Source organism: Hippocampus bargibanti, linkage group LG22 (genome assembly GCF_051943395.1).
Source record: "Hippocampus bargibanti isolate YZ-2025 linkage group LG22, ASM5194339v1, whole genome shotgun sequence".
Lineage (NCBI taxonomy): Eukaryota > Metazoa > Chordata > Actinopteri > Syngnathiformes > Syngnathidae > Hippocampus > Hippocampus bargibanti.
In genome coordinates this window covers 4176443-4191879 of record NC_142755.1, presented here as the reverse complement: position 1 = coordinate 4191879, position 15437 = coordinate 4176443, and the positions used below count along the sequence as shown (strand labels likewise).

At 41.4% G+C, this 15437-nt stretch overlaps 1 protein-coding gene across 2 annotated transcripts in view; it reads right to left on the bottom strand.

Moving 5' to 3' along the window:
• tafa5a (TAFA chemokine like family member 5a) overlaps positions 1 to 15437 on the bottom strand; it is a 73700-nt gene that overhangs the window by 20061 nt on the left and 38202 nt on the right. For both annotated transcript variants that reach the window (XM_088989250.1, XM_088989251.1), the window contains exon 2: positions 5878 to 6027. In XM_088989250.1, coding sequence (XP_088845376.1) covers positions 5878 to 6027 — 150 coding nt within the window. The remainder of the gene's footprint in view (positions 1 to 5877; positions 6028 to 15437) is intronic.

Here is a 15437-nt window from a genome sequence, read left to right as displayed (position 1 = left end):
ATTTCAAAACATTTAGCGACGCTAACGTTTCACTCATTCACTGCCATTCACCATTTAGTTTGGTAATTGAAAATGTGTTAGAGAGCACCATTCTTGAATTTGTTCTGGTTTTGTTTTTAAATGCTTGGGTGCCGATAAAGCGCTGGTCAGACTTGTTTGTTTTTTCCCCTTCCTAGCCTTTTTTCCATATTAGCGCTTTGTTCCAGCTTCAGCAAAGCGCTATATGAACCACTATGTATGTGTTGCATTGTATTTTGGACATCTGCCCTCATTTCAAGATCAGATAACTCCAGACCCATATCATTTAGGAATTAACTTTTTTTCTGATTAAAGAAGAGAGTCTACGGTTCCTTATGATGAATTGAATGTTTATGTCGCCTAAAACTCAATTTTCTGGAGTGGAGACATTTTTGTCTGCCAGATAATGAGTTAAAAAAATGGTAGTTTTCTTCATATTATGGTTGAATAATCAACTGGCTCAGGTGGAATCACTTCATCCAAATAAGAAAATATTGCATTTTTTTAGTGATACAGTTTTGATAACATTCGATTAGATTAAATTAGATGAGTTAGGTTAAACTACATTACATTAGGTGAAATTAGATTAAATTAGATCAGATGAGATAAAATTAGATTAGATTAGATTAGATTACGTTACATTACATTACATTAGATAAACCTTTATTCGTCTCACAGTGGGGAAATGCATGAGATAAATATTTGCTTTGAGCGCTTATTTGACAGTTGTCGGAGACATCAGGAATGTTAAAAAGAGTCTGGAAGAGGGGTGAAAAAAATAATATATCAATTTTTTTGTACACCTAGTTTGTCTGAAATAATTTATTAGCGAGCGAGCTTGTAGCGGAGTTTAGAAAAGTGTCTTTGACAAAGAATGAGAGAGAGCGAGGACGCATACGCTTCCCAAATGAGCATCTCCATTTTCTTTTTCGTATTTGTTTGCATGGCATAATAGCAACGCAGATCTTGTTTTTCCTCTTTTTGTCCCCATAGAGTGGCTTGTCATGAAAATACATTCTTTGTGGGTTTACACAGAGGATGGAAAGAGTAACGCGGTTTGTGTTTCGGATTACAGAGAGCATGAAAATCGAACAAAAAGGAGGATTGTGTGAAATAATTTCCGAAAGTGTTGCAGCCTCATTATAACCCAACGCAATTTGGCAGATGAATGCGATCGACGATCAATTTGCAACCGTTAATATTGGACGACACGCCGCGGTCAATTTGCATTGTCGCTTTCCTCGCCGTTTGTTTCCGCCTCCGCAAATCCGCCCGAGCGATGAAGTGGACGCAGGTGCCCGCTGACGTCACCCCAGTTTGGTTATTGATGCCCGGCGGTGGAGTACATCGCTGCCCGTTATTTGCATTTATCTAACTGCCATGAGAACAAAGCCTCATGAATATTACGCCAAACACCCCGCCACCCCGATTATGAATTCATTTAAGGTGGGGGGGGGGCATCCTTGACGACCTCATTGTTATATAAGTGCATGGGCACATTGAAGTTTGACAATGGCGAGGGGAAAAAAAAGAATTTTCAACCAGGGAGGGGCAATTTAACTCATTCACTGCCAGTGCAAAAATGTGTCCACTCCCGTGCCAGGGTTTTTGTCATTTTCACTCAAATTGCATGTCCCACAAAATATTGAGTTTTAGGACGACATTGACATTCAATGGAGCGTAAGAAACCTTAGACTCTCTTCTTTCATCAGAAAAAAAGGGTTATTTCCTAAATTATTTGGGGCTGGAGTTATATGAGCTTGAAACGGGGACAGCAGTACAAAATACAATACATACATATTGATTTAGATAGCGCTTTAACAACAGCTAAAGCTGTAACAAATCGCTAACATGGACAAAAGGCAAATGCTGCCCCCTCGTGGAAGGGAAAAACTGGTCAGCGCTTTATTGGCACCATGTATGTAAAAACAAAACCCGAACAAAGTCAAGAATGGCGCTCTGTCATATATTCAATTCCCGAAAAAAATTGCGAATGGCAGTGAATGAGTTAAATGTTAGCGTTGCTAAGTGTTTCAAAATGGCCGCCACCATAATTCACTCTGGTCCAAAGTTGGGCAATATAAAAGTGTTATCGGCACCCCCCCGCAAGATAAAAACCAAAACCAGAACAAATTCGTGGAAATGGCGCTCCACGTCCTGCTTTTTGATTCCCGAATAAAATCCGGGAATAGCAGTGAATGAATTAAAATAATCAATTCCGCGATGATAAAGGCTTTCAAGCAAATTTAAAAAAATGGCGGCGTTTTAGCTTGAAGATTGGTGTCACGGTGATAACTTAGCTTGAAAAATTTAACAACAGATAACTTTTTGTCGGCCCGCCTGTCAAAGTTGATACTTTCGTGACGTTAGCCACCTAGTGGTGAAGCCTGTTATTACACCTTAAACCGCTTATGTTTTTTTGGGTTGCCAATCACAGCCTCTCCCCACTGAAGTCAAAAGTCCAACTCATTCACCCAGCTAGCCGTCGACAATTTTCCTCAGAGTTAACCGGAATTAGTTAGTTATTCTGAAAAGTAACCGTTATTCTGAAAAGTAGCACTTTGCGCCATTAGCGCAAAGTGCTATTTTGCCGTTCGAAAGCCATTGATTTGCAGCCTAAAAACAGCGTCGCGTTCTTGCCTAATGTCATCGCGTTACCTCCGCTTTATGCTTGTTTTATGATCGACTTGGACACCAAATAGCTCCTTCATCTCCACGCTCGGCGGCGGATCGCAATCACACACGCGCGATCGGCGTCACGCTGGCATAATAAGAGTGAGATTGCTTCATTTTATCACATATTGGTGACAAAATGGAGGGTGGGGTGACGGAGGGGGAGGGGGGTAAGACCTGTTTGTTTTTTTTCTTTTTTCCTTGATGATTAATTATAAGGACGGAAAGAAAAGCAGACGGGGGATTAAAGCAAATCACGCACGCTAACACCAGAAAGCAATCGAGCGTGTGTTTCAAAGAGGGGAAATGCAATCACACTGCAAATGAAAGATTATCTCATTCTTCGAGGTTGGGAGAGAATAGCAAACGGGGATTGAAAACCGGGAGATTTCTAAGAAGACGACAAGATATTGTCGGGGTTACACGGGACGGCTGAGTGATTTAAAAACATGGCGCCATGTGATTTATGTCACGCTCCAAAAAGGGAAAAGGGGTCCACCTTGGGGCTGTGGTACCCATCTGCCTACCCCCTTGCGACTCCTTGGACAAGACCGCAGCCCGCGGCCATCCATTTACACGTGAATGTAAAGGGGGGGGGGGGGCTCAGGAGACATAAGAAAGCAAGTGCTCTCTTTGCATTGCACATTCAACCTTTTCTAGTCCGCCTCCCCGCGGATCTTAGTTCTGTTCTGCGGTAGCGGCTAGCTTGCTAACTGCCTGCTGGAGCTGTTATGACATGATTGCCCCAACAGACCACCCCCCCTTCTCGACCCCTCCCACACAGCTACGGTCGTATCTAAAAGCGCCGACGCCAAATTCAGATTCGCATTATCATGCGGTCATTTACACGTTGCTGCGATACGAATCCTTGAACCGAAAGATCGTATTCATAATAGATAACGTGCCATCCCTTGGTTCCTTTTGGCATGTTAAGGCACTTTGGAAAACTCTGCTCTCAACGTAGCGCCCGTTGGTTTTCGGGAAGACCGTAATTCCCGATCGCACTTAGGCGTCCGTGACAGATGGAACAATGAAATACTACATGACATATGCTACATGACAGAAGCTACAATTAATTTCTAATGGCATAATTCATCCAACAGAATAACAGTCCCGTCCTTGCTTGTCTTGGGTGTTATTTAGCCGAAAGGGTTAGCCTGCTAGCCAAAAACAACTCTATTCCCCCTTAAAATACTACATCGGAAAATAAAATGACTTAGCTCGTTCAGATGTCGGAATTTGCGGTGTCTTAATTTGCGAATCACCTCCCGTTCCTTTCAAATGAATCGCAAAACTGGTCGACGACGCCTTCGTTGATTGTAAACGCTAACCAAACGCTCAAACTTGTCAAAAGTCACACTCGAACGACTTGACCGTTTGGAGGCGGATTTTTGTTTTGCACAGAAAATTACGTAACACATGACACCATTCAAATTTATGGATACAATTTTCCGAGGGGTGCTCAAACATACTGCATACATACAGACAATTCATTTTACTAGCGTTTGAGGCATAACACAGGCGCCACATTCTCTCTCTCCCTGACTCTTCAGAGCTTCTTTTCTTTGTTTCCGGCTCAGCAGTCTCGCCGAAACCTCGGCCTCACTCATAAGTCATCAGGCTGGCGCGCGGGATAAAAAAAGAATCCCGAGTAGCAGATTGCAGATACGCGACAGGCGTCTTCAAGGGGGGTGAAGTGAGGGAAGGATTTCGAGAACCAGTACGCAATCCCAGTTTCAACGACAGTCTTCGTCGCTAATAAGACATCGTGACCTGGAAGCACCCCCGTGTTGCTACGCCGACTATGGATTATCGCAAAATGGCCTCCAAGTCGGTACACGGAATCGTGAAGGGCGCCAACGAGAGGTAGAACTCAAGGACTCCAGTGGATTAGAATGATTGAATTCCCATTTGCGACATTTCGGGTCACCGGTGGCCGCGCTGGGTTTTCCAACTGCACTTGCACCGACCGATAAGCACATTTGCATGGCGGTAATGGAAAGCCTCAGGATGTTTAAAATACTACCGGCAATAAAGTTTTTACACCGACAGGAGGCAATGGTGTACGGCGGGAGCTTGTAAATTACAACCGCCGCGTCGCAAAATATGCACACAAAGTTGGATTTTTGTACCTGCGATATATTCATACGTTTGAGGGTTTTTTTTTCCAATTCCGCTCAAGTGCCTTTTGATCAATACAAGGAAATGAAATACTAAAAATGTATAAACATTGATTTATCCGTGTAAGGATAGCCAAAATGGATTTTTAAAATTATTTATTTGATGACGGTAGCACCACCCAAAATGAATGAATGAATGAATGAATGAATGAAGCATACATGAATGCAAACATGCATGCATACATGAATGCATACATGAATACATAAATACATAAATAAACGGGCAAATAAATACATAAATGTATAAATAAATAAATAAATAAATAAATAAATGTATACATTGGTAAATAAATAAGTAAATAAATAAATACATAATGATAAATAGATAAATAAATAAACACATTGGGAAATAAATAAATAGATAAATAAATACATGGATAAATAGACAAATAAAACAATAAATAAACAAATAAATAATAATAACATAAATACATGAATAAATAATGGACAAATGAATAGATAAATTAATAAATAAACAAACAAATAAATAAATAAACACATACATACATGAATGAATTAATAAATTAATAAATAACTAAATTAAACATTTTCATTTCTTTGGGCTGGTTTTTTGTTTGTTTGTTTGACTTCTATTCCGGTCCCTTTAAAAGGAATGAATTTAACGGCCCTTAAAACGAAAGTGAGATGAAGCAAGGTTAGATTTCGGAACGGCACATTTTTACCTTTATCTTGCACTTGTTTATCACTACTATTAATTAGCCTTGGAATGATATCACTCCCGCAAACATATTCGACTTCTCACCCTCTTTCTTTTCAAAAAATAATCGGGATATTTCAAACTCAATAGTTGCGCAACGCCCTTGAACGCCAAATTGAAACGTCAACAAAATGGCTTCCCTCCATCTTAGGGCGTTCTCATCACTCACTTCCAAGTAACAGTAAACCACTCGAGTTTTAAGGCGGCGCTATCTGGAGGCTGTGACGTAACACCGTGCACTCCACAGCACTTTCGTCCCCCCCCCCAGGACCAAACCCAAAGCCTTACCATCCACGCAAGCGGGTCTGGCTCTCGTAGTTCCGGCGATCTGGCCCTTCTTGCAGGCGCAGCGGGCCGTCTGCCTGGCGATGGTCCGCCGCGGTTGGCTGCTGTCCCTGTCCAGCGTCACAATCTCACATGTCCCCGCTGCCAGTTGGCCTGCGGATGACAAATACACCACAGGGAGCGAGGTCAGACGCACGTAGCAACGCAAAATCCGGCAATGTGCTTCGCCGTCATTCCGTGACACCTGATGTCACGTCACTCTGATTTTTCCGAAGTCGCAGGTCGACCCTTGTCGTTCCCCCCGCCGCCCAAATTAAGGACTGAAGGACATTTTTTGCTCACATTTAGTGTTTAATGATTTTCTGAGTCAAAAGGTACAACAGGTATCAGTGTGCAAACAAAGTCGTGTACCAGGGTTTTTGTCATTCTCACTCAAATTGCAGGACCACAAAATATTGAGTTTTAGGACAACATAAACATTCAATGCACCATAAGAAATCTTAGACCACAGGTGTCAAAGTCAAGGCCCGGGAGCCAAATCCGGCCCGCCGCATCAATTTCTTCGGCCCGCGAAAGCACTTCAAACTTGTGAAATTCCATGATGCTTGCTAAAATCCTCACCAAAATTTCATATTTTTGGATGTAAACTACAATAACAGTCTTGACTTCAGATTTGAAAACTAGTTATTCATTAATTTGTCGTGCGCTCTATATGTAATATTTGGAGGTGATTAAACATTCTAATGGCTTCCCCAAATTCATTACGACCCTTGAGAGAAAACCATAACTACAATGTGGCCCGCGGCAAAAAATTACTTAGACGTTCTTCTTTCATCAGGAAAAAAATAGTTAATTCCTCAATTATAAGGGTCTGGAGTTATCTGAGCTTAAAATGGGGGTGGATGTACAAAATACAATAATATACATACATATTGATTTTTATAGCACTTTGACAACAACTGAATCTGTAACAAAGCGCGAGCATGGACAAAAGGCAAATGCTGCCCCCTCGTGGAAGGGAAAAATATTGCCAGAAGTCTGACCGGCACTTGATCGGCACCCCCTGCAACAAATCCGGGAATGGTGCTCCACGTCGCGCTTTTCAATTCTCGAATAAAGTCGGAAATGGCAGCAAATGAGTTAATTTACTTGAGATCATGTTTTATTTCAATTTAGTGTGTCCGAACTAGCATTGGGTGGGGGTGGGGGGGGGTCTTTCCAACACTACTAGTTTGCTAAATAGTCTCGCTAGTGAGTACCAATAAATGGTCAAATGCCTTTCCATAGCTTCATCTCAATCAAAGGCGTCTATTTGAAGGTAGCGTAGCCGTTAGCTGTGAAGGAACCTCCATGAATACCGATCAACTTTTGTAATTGCGGCGGAGCGCCCCCGTCGCACGCACGCACGTACGCACGCCCGCGCGCCGACTCTGCGTATTCAATCAGGTGACCTTTGACTCTGTAGCCGTGCCCTCGCTGCTCACAAATTAACCTTTGTCTGTGTATGGAAGCCTCCGGGCCCCCCCGTGACTGCAGAGGCTTATCGGGGCCTAATTGTGATTGGCACCAGAGCGGAAGTTGTGATTAAATCCGGACTCGAGTCTCCGACACTCGACCGCTCGTCTTAATGAACTGAGATGGCGAGGTGGGGGGGGGGGTCAACACCTGGGGTAATGAGCATTTGTGAGCACGGTGGCAAAGACCCTCACCGTGTCCGGGGCGTAAAGCGGAAAGTTTCTCAAATTAGGGTTCCCTTGCTACTTTTAATGACAGGAGTTAAGATTCAACTTGCTTTGCTGCCGCCACCTCGCAAGCTAAAAAGCTACTCCGCCATTGTTAAAACGTCCGTGGCGGTCGTGTGCGCCGAATGGTGAGAAACGATGACGCCGTTGAGGAATAAAAGCCAAACGTGCAGTGAGTCAGCGTTTCTCCCGGCCGTAAATACGCTCTTTTGCCATCAAAAAGCCTTTTCCCGTCTTGTGGTGTAGAATTTTTTTGGGTGTCGTTGAGGCAGTGACATATGCGCATCAAAATCACAGTTACTTTTCAGACTAACTAACTAACTAACTGACTGACTAACTAACTAACTAACTAACTAACTAACTAAGTAAATAGATAGATAGATAGATAGATAGATAGATAGATAGATAGATAGATAGATAGATAGATAGATAGATAGATAGATAGATAGATAGATAGATAGATAGATAGATAGATAGATAAGTACATAAATAAATAAATGCCTCACTTAATAGATGACTAAATAAAAAAAATAACTAATTAAAGAGATAAATGACTAAATGATTGAATAAATGAATAAATAAATAAACACTAGGGCAAATAAAAAAATAAATAGAGATAAATGACTAAATAATTGAGTAAATAAATAAATAAAGAAATAAATACTGGAGCAAATAAAATAATAAATAAATAAGTGACAACGGGGTAACTAAATAGATAGATGGATAAATGGATAAATACATAAATACATCCATTTTGGGCGAAATAAAATAAATGCATATAGAAATAAACAAACAGATAAAAATTAATAAATACATGACATTGGGGGGGGGAATAATTGAAATTGGGGGGATAATACATAAATAAATATATGCATAAATAAATACATAAATAAATAAATAAAAACAATTAAATAATGCTCACCCCACTCCAGACTAAAAAAAAAGATTTGAAAGGGATAGCTCTAAACTCTAAAAAAATATCTCTATATCTATTTTACCCTCTCGTCATCATATAATAATATAATCATAATCAATCAAAAAAAGACAAATAAAAAAAAACCTACATTTTTCCTTCTTGTGATCAAACAAATATAATCATAATCAATGAAAAAAGACAAAAAAAAGTATAAAAAAAAACAGTCAGGAACAAATAATCAATCGGATTTTCACTATCAACCATAACAGCGTCTTATTTGTGTAATTTCCACCAACTCGCCATCGCGCCTCGCAGCGGGGCGGCTTCAAACAAGGCGAGCGCGTACGGGAAGCGACAAATCTATAAATACGACGGCGCCGACAAAGACGCCGGGAAAGACTTGCGAGGGGATATGCAGATGAAGCGCCGCGTTTGTTCAATAATGCATGTCAACAAAATCAAATGTGTCACGTCTTGGGAGATCAAGACGCCTTCTCCACCTTCATCGGCCTCCTCTTCCGCCATCTTGCTATCTTTTATCCACTGCCTTCTCCGCCCAACGGCAGATAATAAACTCGTCACAGCGAGTCCGGCGCGGACGGCGACGTTTTACGCGTTGAACTTCCTGAAAACACAGACCGACGTCTCAAAAATCCGCGTCGACGTCTGAAGTCGCTGTCGGTTGGCCGTTCGTCTTTCTCCAGTCGCCCGAGCTCATTACTCAACCCACGTCTCATCAACGAGGGCCCTCGCGTCGCCGCCGCTGTCAACGCGGCGGCTGTCAGTAAAGCTAAATTAATATCCTCTTAATGCCTTCGCGCTGCGCTGTCTCCTCCCCGAGTGCTTCTATACGGGAAATGGAAACAAATGTGCTCAATTTACCTCCGGTCTGGGCAGTGTACGTATTTGCTGGGTTGTGAATCGACTTTATTTGGGGAAATGTACACAATGTCGTGATAGCCCTGCATAGTTTTTCGTTCTGTGTGATAAATGCCCCTCCATATTGCGGGGGTCAAATTTGAGCCGGTGTGACATTTGACGCCAACAACATTGACTCTAGATGGCTTTCGTTGTGAAATTTGATGACCCGGATGACATTAAGGTGGATTGCCTTTAATGGGAACGCTGCCCCTACTAAAATGGCCGCCACATAGGAAGGCGATTGCCGGATACTTTACTTTATTTGATGTTTGTCCTGTCGCTATTATATTGTATGAGACTCTTATCATGTTTTGCCATGAATTATTTTCAATCGTCTTATAATTGTGGTACTATTTGATCTTTAACTCATTCATTGCCAGACAATGCAAAAATGTGTCCACTCCGGTGCCAGGGTTTTTGTCATTTTTACTCAAATTGAATAACCTGCAGAATATTGAGTTTTTGGACTACGTAAACATTCAATGCCGCGTAAGAAACCTTAGACTATCTTCTTTCATCACCAAAAAAAGAGTTAATTCCTAAATGATATGGGTCTGGAGTTATATGAGTTTGAAATGGGGGCAATACAACACATAGTACATATTGGTTTGTAGAGCGCTTTAACAACAGCTGAAGCTGTAACAAAGCACTCATATGGAAAAAAGGGAAATTGGACCCCTTGTGGAAAAGAAAAAAAACATTGCAAAAGGCCATAACCAGCGCTTTATCGGCCCCCAAGCATGTAAACAAACCCAAAACCCGAACAAATTCGGGAATGGCGCTCTACGTTATATTTTCAATTCCCGAATGAATTAGTGAAGGCAGTGAATGAGTTAAAATGTCATTTTTAAAAATACTTTATTTTAATTAGTTAAAAATAGCTGTGTATGAGTTGAGATATAGTTAGTTTTGGGATTAGTTTCAGCTTTTTTTTATTATTTCCCGAGCACAACAAGAAAGAGATAAATAAAAGGTCACTAAATATTTTGCAATGAAGTGAGGTGAGGTACAAAGTACAACCATCCCCTCACCCACACCAAAAAAACATGGTAAACATAATGTCATCCGAGGAAAACAAGAGGAAAAAGTGTTTATTTGAAGGCCGCCAGAAAACACACTTGGCGTTTAGTCATCTCCGCCAAAAAGTGTTTTCCGTGACACGTGTGTGTCACTCGCATTTGGCCGTAAATCAAAGTAATGATGACATCTCAAGCCCGATGGTGACCCTGGGGTGGAAAGATTTAAAGATGGCCAGAGACACTGACGCTCATGGGAGGTGATTTTTCACTTCAAAACAAACAAACAAACGGGAGCAAAACAAAACGAAACAAAAAAAGAGCTATTAAAAAGATTTGGAACCAGTGGCTGTGCTGAAAGGGCAAGGCGAGCTATCCACAAAGGCGGGGGGCCATCTTATTTGGGGGCGGTGTTTCTCGACTTGAGTCAGGATGAATGAATGAATAAATAGACACATAAATAGATGAATTAATGAATAGATAAATAGACGAATGAATAGATAAATAGATGAATGAATGCATGAATGAATAGGAAAATAGACAAATAAATAAATGGATAAATAGATGAACCAATGAATAAAAAAAATAAACAACATAAATAAAGGGATGAATGAATGTATAAATAAATGAATAAATAGACAAATAGACACATAAATAGATACATAGATGAATGAAAATATGAATAAATAAATAACAAATAAAGAAAGGGATGAATAAATAAATAAATAAACAGATGAATAGATAAATGAATGAATACATAAATAGACAAATAGATAATTAGATCAATAGATCAATAGATCAATACATTTAAAATAAATAAACAAACAAATTAAATAAATAAAAACATACATAAATAAACAAAGAAATAACTAAACAAATGAATGACTAAATAGATAGACCGACAAATAGAAAAATAAATAAATGAATAAATAGATAAATAGATTTATAAATAAATAAACCAAATAAATAAATAAACACAACTAAATGAATAAATAAATAAACAAAAATAAAATTAAACATAAATAAATACAACTTTGACTACTCAACCAATGACACAGTGGTAGTCAAACAGCATGCTATACGTCTGTGTAAGCTCTCAGTCGTACAGGAGTGGTCCATCGATGAGAAGGTTTCTTCAGCCGTCATCTGTACAAAAGTGAAGGTTTCATACGAAAGTTTGTTATTTGTTTCTACTGAATCGGCTATTAAAAATAACAAACTTTCGTATGAAACCTTCACTTTTGTACAGATGACGGCTGAAGAAACCTTCTCATCGAAACAGCATGCTAGTTTATCGCGACATACATTCCTCCCAGAATCCGACAAAAGCCCATCCGCCAAAATCAACGGACGGGCCGAAAGACCCCAAAGCTGCGAGCTATGATTTATCATCAGCCTTATCAGCTCCACTTTGTTGAGCGGTTGTCAGCCCGGCCGGCCAAATGCCTGATTAAAATAAATGCGTGGCCACCCTAGAGTGAAATGAACGCGGCGGCGTCGGTGGGAGATGGATTCACGTGGCGATGCGTGCGGCGTAATACAACGTAATATTATTGACACCCCCCCCCCCTGTGCCTTATTATTTCGCCTCCCACTCCTCAGCACATTACAATTGCTCTGTCATAGCCGTGCCGTCTTGACAAATGGGCAGCGCGGCGGCGAGGCATTTGTTTTCGCCGCGCCTCTCGTTTGGCCCAAAGGTCTTAGCGCGTCAGCTCGGGACAGTTGTGCATTCATTTTTCAAAAAACAACCTCCCCCCCCAAAAAAAAAAAAAAGTCTAATTTTGCTGCCTGGGAGATGCTAAAGGAGAGCATAGCAAAAAGTTTCTTGGTAAGGGTGCTTTAGCGCGGGTTTAAAAAAAGTGCTGTGCCGCAATTTTTTGCTATCATTGAACAACATTGACGTAAACAAAAAAACAGAATTACAAACGACGGAATTTCTCAAGTTGTTCAAAATCTTACGCCATCGTTCAATATGTTACCACAGCTTGCCTGTGTTCGACATGACTCGACGAGAATTGCGACATATGGACATGTGTAAACAGACTTTGCCGTCGAAAGGCGCACGTACAAAATGTCTCCCCCAAATAATCTCCACTTAACCCAAAAAGCGCGACATGACAGCTTGATGTAGTTGGCATCTGTTGTGCTGAGGGGAGGAGCGAGGAAACGTGAAGCACGAGCCCGCGCCAAGATGCTACATCGCTCCTGCGCATGCTGCAGCTGCTCAAAAATCGGCGAGGAGTCTGTGGCTTCGATGCTCTCAATCCACTTTTTAATTAATTACTGTAATTAATTTTTTTATGGAGCCTAAAACACTTAGTTTCAATGCCCGTGCATTGCCTTTAATGGGAACGCTGCCCCGAACAAGATGGCCGTCACATAGGCAGGCAATAGCTGGATACTTTACTTTGTTTACCGTTTATCCTGTAGCTGTTCATTTGGATGTGAATCTTACCATGTTTCGCCTCGTGGTCTTATTTCATATTTAACTCATTCACTGCCAGACGTGCAAAAATGTGTCCACACCAGTGCTAGGGTTTTTGTCATTGTCAGTTGAATTCCAGGACCCACCGAATATTGAGTTTTAAGACTACGTAAACATTTAATACAGCGTTAGAAAACTTAGACTCTCTTGTTTCATCATGAAAAACTAGTTAATTCCTAAATTATATGGGTCTGGAGTTATATGAGCTTGATATTAGGGCAGCTTTCCAAAATACAATGTGATATCGGTATTCTCGGGAGTCGGAAAAAATATCGATATAACCGGACTATCGATATATCCGATCCTGCGGCATGTAAATTTTCTCCTTGCGTTCATAGAAATTGTATCGTAATAAGCAGTACCATCGATATAACGAGACGTTTATATAGCGTTTTAATAACAGCAGAAGCTGGAACAAAGCGCTAACATGGAAAAAAGGTACATGTTCCGCCCTTGTGGAAAGGAAAAAAAACATTACCAGAGGCCGTGGCCAGTGCTTTATCTGTACCCAAATAAGAAAAAAACTAAACACGAACAAATTCGGGAATGGCAGTGAATGAGTCTTCCAAAGCTATCAAAAATCCAGTTATTTTACCGGCAAATTACTCTGCGGTGAATCAAAGGTGAAGAGACAACCTGATGTTTTGTCTTAAAGCGTAACAAACATTTAGCCCCCTTTGGCACTTTCCTCGGCCTCATCTGTCACCTCGGCTCGCCGCCATCTTGCCTACGTTCTTCCCATTTAACGCATACTACAGATTATCGTACCGATTGTCCGTCACTTCCATCGGCTACCTTGAACTCGCCTGTTGCGCTGACGCGGGTCGCTTCAATGAACGCGTGGCGGCGGAATGAAATCAAAAGGTTGGCGAGAATGTCACGCCATCTTGTCTGACGGCTTCGATCTCGCTAACGGAAAGAAAGTAAGCTCATCTCAAAGCGCCTTCGACTTAGAACATACATTCATTATCCTCCTCTGACACTGATCGATTGACTGAAAAGCCATCATAAAGCCCGGCCTTGATATTATTAATACCCCGCCGCCTCCGCTGCCATGAGTCAGAGAAAATTCCGTAGACAATCCTCACCGGCGATAGAGGGTGGTGGTGGTGGTAGTGGGGTGATGCGGCGAAGGGTCCATCTATTTTCAGTGAGCAAAGCTTGTCTGAGCACTTTGTGGAGACACTCTTGCAAAATGATTTGATTTTTTTTCTCTTCTTCTTCACTTCCGTCCAGAAGATGTGCAAGGGTGGGGGGGGGGTGCTGCCGGTGCGCTTACAACATCAGCACATGTGCTGACAAAATAAGCAAGGCATAAATGTCAAACACGGACACATGATAGACTTTGCGCTCTCTCTCTCTCCTCTTCTGACTCATCCGCATTTTCACAACTAAGCCATTGTTGCCATGCGACCACAACTTCCTGTACATTTTAGCAGGTATTGAAGCACTTTTTGTACAATAATAGAGAATAGCTGGAATAAAACAAAACATATTTAAACGTTTTATGCTGTTGTATGCTTTGTTGGCCAAACACAAGGCCCACAGTGGAAGCGCAGAAAATCCGAGGTCAATCTGAGGTGGACAGACACAGCCTGTTAAACTGTCATCTTCATGTAGGAGATCTGATATTGGGCTAATTTACGACTTGGCAAACTCCTTCATAGGAAGAGCTCATTAGCCAGGTTACAAATCTATCAGTTCATGGAAAGACAATCCATTAAAATTTCTATGTTCTGTTGGTTTATGGATGTTGGTGCTTTGTACCATGGGACATCCAGGGCGTGGCATTCAAATTAAGAAGACCGTGTTTTACTAATGTATGTATGATGTATGACTTAAATTTGCACATAATCTCAATAAATAGCTTGCCAGAGGGGCTGCAGAGGTTGGGTGTCGGTCATGAATCCTGCATCCCCTGCCGGCAGTAAAATTCCGACATTTTGTAAGCAATTGCCCTGAGATCTGTAACACCCTGCGTGTCCCAAATGAGACCCGCATGGCTCAACCGAGGGACGCCGTTGTTAACCACGTGCGATACTATCGACGGATGCTATCTTCTCCGTTACAAACAAAACAAAACAAACCTTTGAATTACTTTTCTGTCTTTTGTCAAGTATGGATTCGATCTGCCGTTTGCGCCCTGAATAAACAAAGCTCAATTGTCGTGTTGCGCGACCTTGTGTACAAAAAAGCACCTGCGGAATGGCGTTCTCCCGTGGGATTCCCGCTGCATTAGAATTATGAACGCTGCTGAATAACGCCGGCGCGGAAAACAATGCACGATCATCTATTAAAACGGCGAGGGAAGAGGCGAAACAAATGACCCCCCCTGTAAACCTTACGTGTGTATATGAGCGCTACCTTATTGTCGCAATTATGACCTACCCCCAAGGGGTTGGAACTTCCCAGGGAAGCAATGATAAGGCAAAAGCCCTTTAATCTACCTGCGATTTGGAAAACTAAAAACCTTTGTGTGA